The sequence below is a fragment of the Octopus bimaculoides genome, chromosome 11, assembly GCF_046866305.1.
Source record: "Octopus bimaculoides isolate indiv1 chromosome 11, ASM4686630v1, whole genome shotgun sequence".
NCBI lineage: Eukaryota > Metazoa > Mollusca > Cephalopoda > Octopoda > Octopodidae > Octopus > Octopus bimaculoides.
In genome coordinates, this window is record NC_142938.1 from 57001963 (window position 1) to 57009534 (window position 7572).

At 37.2% G+C, this 7572-nt stretch overlaps 1 protein-coding gene across 1 annotated transcript; it reads right to left on the reverse strand.

Moving 5' to 3' along the window:
• Nucleotides 1-1946: 1946 nt before the first annotated feature.
• LOC149133357 (uncharacterized) lies at nt 1947-2711 on the reverse strand. Its single transcript, XM_089360624.1, has one exon. It carries the CDS (start codon nt 2709-2711, stop codon nt 1947-1949), a length of 765 nt encoding a protein of 254 aa, XP_089216750.1.
• Between the last annotated feature and the right edge of the window lie 4861 nt (nt 2712-7572).

The window sequence follows — 7572 nt, forward strand, 5'->3', positions numbered from 1 at the left end:
TACAAACAATTTTTTTTTTCAGAATCATAACCTCGGTATATCTGCACGTATTTCACATAAAAATTTCCGGAAAAAGTGAAAAATGAAGAGTGGTGGGGTTGAAAATTTGAATTTGCGATTTTTGTAAATTTTTTTCAGAATCGGAATCTCCATAGCTTAAAACGTGCGATTCCATGAAATAAAAATTAATAGGAGGAAAGGGTTCCGTTCATATCTCCGCCATGTGAGCCATGCTATTTCCACCTCCATCATTTATATATAAAAATTTGATTTATATAGATCTCTAATCTTTTTTCAACTATATGTATATGTATGTATATATATATATATATATATATATATATATATATATATATATATATATATATATATATATATATATATAGGGAGATTTCACGAAAAAACAACAGATGAAGACAGATGGTGTAGACAACAAATGGATGTATTAGTATAACGCTCGGTAATATATATATATATATATATATAACAAATGAAACAGCATTTCAAAATGCTGTGCTGTATTATAATAATGCATAATAAAGGAAAAGTGGATTCTCAGAGAAGATCCAGTATAGTCAAGCTAATTCTAACAATAATAGACCACGTAGAACTAGAACTAGGAAAGTTTTGCGGTTTAACCCCACGTTTAATACTGCCGTACAAACTAATATAAGTAGGGATTCTTAAAATTAGTTTCTAAACATTTTCAATCTCATCATAAATTCTATATAATTTTTAATAGAACACTGAAGGTTAGCTATTCTTGTTGCAAAAACTTTGCCTCTTTTATTAATCAGCATAACACGAAAATTATTGCAAACTACCACAGTGCTGAATCTAATCTGAGTAACTGCAACTTCAAAGATAAGACTTGCTGTCCGTTGGAAGGTAAATGTCTTGAAAAAGGAACCGTTTCTAAAGCTAAAGTGCAAGTAGATGGCTCACATGAATATAAAACTTACACAAGAGCTTCGGAAAATTCATTTAAGACTTAGCTTTTAATTCCCACTGAAATTCTTTCCAGTAGCCCAAGAATAGGACATTGACTAGTCTTGCAAAGCATATCTGGGAATTGAAAGAGAATGATACCCGTCCTTTCAATGTAACCTGGGAAATTCTTGAAAAAGTATCATCATACAGACATAGAGCTTATAAAAGACCCACGAAATGTAATCTTTACCTCTCAGAAAAGTTCTTCATCCTGTTCCAGGATAAACGCGCTTTGAGCCAGAGACATGAGCTCTTAAATTCCTACAGGCACGCCGCAAGGTTTAAAATGTCGACTGATAAATTACCGTTTGGGTAAAATGTTTTGACTTTCGGAAAATTTTGACTGTCGCATTTGAATCTGATTTTACATTCTATTCTCTTTTACTCTTTTACTTGTTTCAGTCTTCTGACTGTGGTCATACTGGAGCACCGCCTTTAGTTGAGCAAATCGACCCCAGGACTTATTCTTTAGAAGCCTAGTACTTATTCTATCGGTCTACTTTGCCGAACCACTAAGTTACGAGGACATAAACACACCAGCATCGGTTGTCAAGCAATGTTGGGGAGACAAACACAGACACAAACACATACATATACAGGGTGGGGCATAAATACTGTTACAAAATAAAACACAGATTTATACTGACAAAAATTTATTTAACAACCCACTATTACAAAATATGCTTTGCAAATGCCCAAGGAACAATATGGTGTAACTTTTATTCAAAATGTTTACCTCGTGCCTTCACAACACTACGAAGTCTTTTTGGGAAGTCATCTATAGCAGCACGCACAACATCTAAGGGTATTTTATCCCAGCACTTGGTCAATTTTTTCTTTAGAGCTTCAATATTTTGGCAAGGAGTAGAGCAGGCTTCATTCTCCAGAATTGACCACAAAGAATAATCAAGAGCATTAAGATCAGGTGATGAGAGCGGCAATTCTTCTTTGCTGATCTAGGACGGACAGTTGTCTCTACACCACTGTTGTGTTAATCGAGACGTGTGGCTCGTCGCCCCATCTTGTTGGAAAGTCCAAACTTCATCACCGTACACCGAATTGCACCATGGTATCAACGCGCCTTCCAGAATGTCCTCAATGTACTGTTCTTTGTTTATCTTGATTCCTTGAGGGACAAAAACAAGTGGAGTTTTCCTTCTTTCAGAAATGGCTGCCCAGACCATCACTGATGCTGGTTTTGGGGTTTTGAAAACCTTTCCTGCATTACCAGGTATTGCCTCAATACTTTTAGCAAGGATTCGGTCATTTTGATGATTGTGAGACTGTTGAACTGAGAATAACTTTTCATCACTAAAGATGATGTTACAGAGCGTGCCATCTTTAATACGGTTCAACAAGAGTCTGCTTCTGCTGAGTCTCTTTTGGAGTTTATAGGGTGACAACTTTAGGTCACTTTTGCATATCCTCCGCAGAGTCCTTGGCGATGTTTGTGCTTCTTTTGCCATTCTCCTCATGGATCTTCTTGGATTTCGTCTGATTTTTTCCCTAACATTTTTGATGAGTTTAGGTGTTCTGGAGGTGCGGGGACGGCCTGATCTTTGTCTATCTTTGATCGAAGAAGTTTCCTGGTAACGATCAATCGTCCTTTTTATCAACATTCTGTTAATTTTGAGGTTTTTCCCTAACTTGAATATTTCAGGTGGACGCATGCCCTTCTCATGTTGCTCTATGATGAATTTTCTCTTCCATTCAACAGACATTGCAACAAAATTTTAATATTTAGTTTCTGAAATACAAGAAAACATATAATAAACTATCATTTAACTCAAATAAATCATTAGAATTCTTTGAATATAATTATGAAAAATAGTTTTGAACTTTTGTAACAGTATTTATGCCCCACCCTGTATATATATACATATATACGAAGGGCTTCTTCCTATAGTTATTTTGTATTACAATGCTAGTGCATATTTCGACTTCACTTTTAAGAAAGCCTTCGCCTGTTTTACAAATTTAAGCTCAAGTTTCGCTGAAGTTTATTTATTTATATTCGTGTCTATATGTTTGTGTATTTGTATGTGTGTTTGTCTTTATGTATTTATGCATGTCATTTTATGTATCCGTTGTTATATGTGTGCATTTCGCAAGCTGAATGAAGTAGCTAACTTCATACTGATCATTTCACTCTCTCTACCTCTCTTTTCCCTTTCTATCTCTAATTTTCGTTTTCTTCTTTTCCCTTTTTCTTTCTTCCCCAGCTTATCCTCTGAATTTTTTCCTTTTCTTTCGTAACAACTACGTTGTATAAGCATATACCAGGAGGTTTTATGCGCATGCGTGTGTGCGCATTTGTATATATTTATGTTTTGCCTATATATGTCTGTATATGCATGTAGTCATGTACCTACGCCTGTATGTTTAGTGTGTATATGTATGTCATAGATTGTTTGGTATGTGTATGTATTGCTAAATGTATATGTACTATGGAGGCGCAATGGCCCAGTGGTTAGGGGCAGCGAACTCGCGGTCATAGGATCACAGTTTCGATTCCCAGACCGGGCGTTGTGAGTGTTTATTGAGCGAAAACACCTAAAGCTCCACGAGGCTCCGGCAGGTGATGGTGTCGAACCCTGCTGTACTCTTTCACCACAACTTTCTCTCACTCTTACTTCCTGTTTCTGTTGTGCCTGTAATTCAAAGGGTCTGCCTTGTCACACTGTGTAACGCTGAATATCCCCGAGAACTACGTTAAGGGTACACGTGTCTGTGGAGTGCTCAGCCACTTGCATGTTAATTTCACGAGCAAGCTGTTCCGTTTATCGGATCAACTGGAACCCTCGCTGTCGTAAGCGATGGAGTGCCAACAACAACAACATGTATTATAGTTTTTAAAACGATTTTCTTTTAATTTATCATTATTTTTACAACTGATTATTTACCTTGGATATTCAAGCCTTTCCCCGTCTACATAAGACTGTAGGAAAGTGGTTATACACCATTAGGTGTACACCGCTTCCGTACATTAAATTTCTAGAAGAAACAACGGAACGCAGTTTCTGAACAACATAACAATATTTATTTACAGTGGAATTCAGTTCACGCTTGGAGGGAATTCGGTAGCTCGTCGCCCTCGGTTACTGAGACGCCTTCTGAATGATTTCCGTGGTTATTTGTGAAGCTCTGGTGCTGACATGTGAGAGAGCTCTGTTGGACGTCTTGGCTCGACGGAAATCAGTCAACGAAGAGACTGAGAAAAGGCGCCAAAGCTGGGTGTCGAACTCTACGCATGCGCATGAGACTCTTCCTGTATTCCTTCCGGAACTAGTCCCTGCGCATGCGTGGATAAAACTCCGGACATTGAACATATAACAGTCGTCTGCTATAAGCTGTCACTACAAGACTTTTTGATTTACAGTTTTCTTCGATTTTTATAATAATATGATTTTAAACGGCAATTGTTATTTCATGCAACCAGTTATTGTAAAGACCATTAGTTGAAAAGACCAATGAAACAAAACCATTTTCAAATGTGTATCTATCAAACTAATTGTATTTCAGCATATAACTTTATCTTGCTCTATTCTAAACAAAACTCTCCAACGAACGGGAGCAGGAACGTGAAACTCTGAGTAACAGTTTTTGTGATACTTTTGCTGCTTTTCAATAAAGTATATTTGTGTGTGTATGTGTGTGTGTGTGTGTGTGTGTGTGTGTGTGTGTGTGTGTGTGTGTGTTATAAAAAAAGGGTAAAATCAATAATAATTTTACCAGGTGGTCTGCGCGCAAATAAAAACCTCATACGTAAATTTTACAAAATATTTCATAATTATATACAGAATTATAACAAGAGATCAGCTTTATGCCTCACCACACACTGCAAGAGATAGACGCTAAAGCCCATATTACTACCTTAAATTCTCGGAGATTTTAAGGTGGTAATAGGGGCTTTAGCGTCTACCTCTTGCAGTGCGTGGTGAGGCATAAAGCCGATTCCTTGTTATAGTTATGTATATAATTATAAAACATTATATACATACGTACGTACACACACACACACACATATATATATATATAATCAAAATAAGCAACAGTATATCAAGTAGTGATGCAGTATGACCATTTCAAGCGACTCCATTTAATTGAACAATGCAATCATTACATCAATTTAAACACAGTGTCACCTTCAGCTGCACAAATAAATATAATTTTTACCAGTAGGACACATTAATATAATTTTTCTCAAGAAGCCCATCATATATATATGTATATATGTATATACATACATACATATATACATACATACATATATATATATATATATATATATATATATATACGCTAGCTACTTGATAAATTCTTGTAAAAGAATTCATCCTATTATTGAATTTTTATATATATATATATATATATATATATATATATACACACACACAAATGGGTTTGTATGATTGTGTATAGAAGAATATATTACTCAAAGGAATTCCAACTCTGTTTTTCACATTTTATTTATCATCTTCTAATATTAATATAAGATATAAAATAATATAGTAAAAAGAAATGAAATTAAATATTCATTTTCTATTCTTATTGAACAAATGAAATATTAAATGTCCATTCTTATTGAACTAGTATACTTTTCTCCACACTGTTTGTGAAATGCTTCCTCATGGTTAACAGCGAATACAACCTGCAAGAACTCCTGTACCAAGTAACTGGCCGCAGCATTGAAGCCTCAACTTCTTACATGACATGTGTCTCTTCGGCTCTGCCTTGCTGCTACAACTTCTTGTTACAGCACCTCAACTACTGTGCACCTTGCATACGAACTGGTTTTTACCATCCTTGTGTCTGGACTTTCTCTCAACGTCCTTATAGACTCTTTCTATGCTCTGTATTTCTCGCACACACTCACATCTATGTTTGTATACACATACACTTTGTTTGCATGACGGCCAGTCTATTATTGTGTTTATTATGTCGCACTCACACACACACAGACATACAAGTTGACATATCAATAAAACCTTCTCTTAAACCTTCTACTGGTTGCGTCTCTCTTTTTCCTTTTTGGCACTTATAATCATTTAACCTCTTTTCGTGTTTTTTATTTGTTTCAACTGTGCGATCCGCTAAAGGAGCCTTTCCTTGTCACCATCTCCTGATCGCACGGTCGTTACATATATATTTCTAATAGGATATTCTGTACATGTTTATTTAACGTGTAAATCTTTATATTCCTAATAGCAAATGTAACACGTATAATGAATAATAAATAATACCAAAAAATTCCCACGTTCCTGTTTTATCATATATACATGGTCTGATTAATAACTATCAGGACTATTGCCATAGTAACGATGTTAAAGCATATGGAGTGAAGCTACTTGGCACAGATTGACATTGAACTTGGCTGTGCATGTGTACTAAATTTTAATGTTCTAGTTCACTTCTGCTGTTTACAACAGTGCTTGGAAAGAAGGTGTGTAGTGTGTGATTGTCGCATTGACTATGACAGAGAAAGTTGAGAAGAGAATCTGCATCAAATTTTGCCAAACAAAGAAGAACAAATATCAAAAGCAACAACACGAGGACATGGTACAAGTAATGTTATATATATTCTTTTTTTTTATTCTTTTATTTGTTTCAGTCACTTGACTGCAGCCATGCTGGAGCACCACTTTTAATCAAGCAAATCGACCCAGGACTTATTCCTTGTTTCCATAGTACTTATTCTATCGGTCTCTCTTGCCGAATCACCAAGTGACAGGAATGTAAACACACCAACATCAGTTGTCAAGCGATGTTGGTGAGGACAAACACAGACACACAAACACGTACATACACCCCACACATATATATACACATTGGGCTTCTTTCAGTTTCTGTCTACCAAATCTACTCAAGGCTATAATAGAAGACACTTGCCCAATGTGCCATGCAGTGGGACTGAACCCGGAACCGAGTGTAGCTGCTAGAATAAGAATAGCCTGTGCAAAGTTTAGAGAGCTCTTACCTCTGCTGGCGACAAAGGGACTCTCACTCAGAGTAAAAGGCAGACTGTATGATGCATGTGTACGAACAGCCATGCTACATGGCAGTGAAACATGGGCTGTGACTGCTGAGGACATGCGTAAGCTCGCAAGGAATGAAGCCAGTATGCTCCGTTGGATGTGTAATGTCAGTGTGCATACCCGTCAGAGTGTAAGTATCTTGAGAGAAAAGCTGAACATAAGAAGCAACAGTTGTAGTGTACAAGAGAGACGATTGCGCTGGTATGGACATGTGGTGAGAATGGATGAGGATAGCTGTGTGAAAAAGTGCCACACCCTAACAGTTGAGGGAACCTGTGGAAGAGGTAGGCCCAGGAAGACCTGGGCTGAGGTGGTGAGGCAAGACCTTCGAACATTGGGCCTCACCGAGGCGATGACTACTGACAGAGACCTTTGGAAATGTGCTGTGCGTGAGAAGACCCGGCAAGCCAAGTGAGATCATTGCCAGTGCCCCTGGACTGGCTCTTGTGCGGGTGGCACATAAGATGCACCATTTTGAGCGTGGCCGTTGCCAGTACCGCCTGACTGGCCTCCATAGGATTTTCGAGCGAGATCGCTGCCAGTGTCC

Coding starts and splice junctions, on each gene's coding strand:
- LOC149133357 (XM_089360624.1), bottom strand. CDS start 2,711: ATGTCTGTTGAATGGAAGAGAAAATTCATCATAGAGCAACATGAGAAG.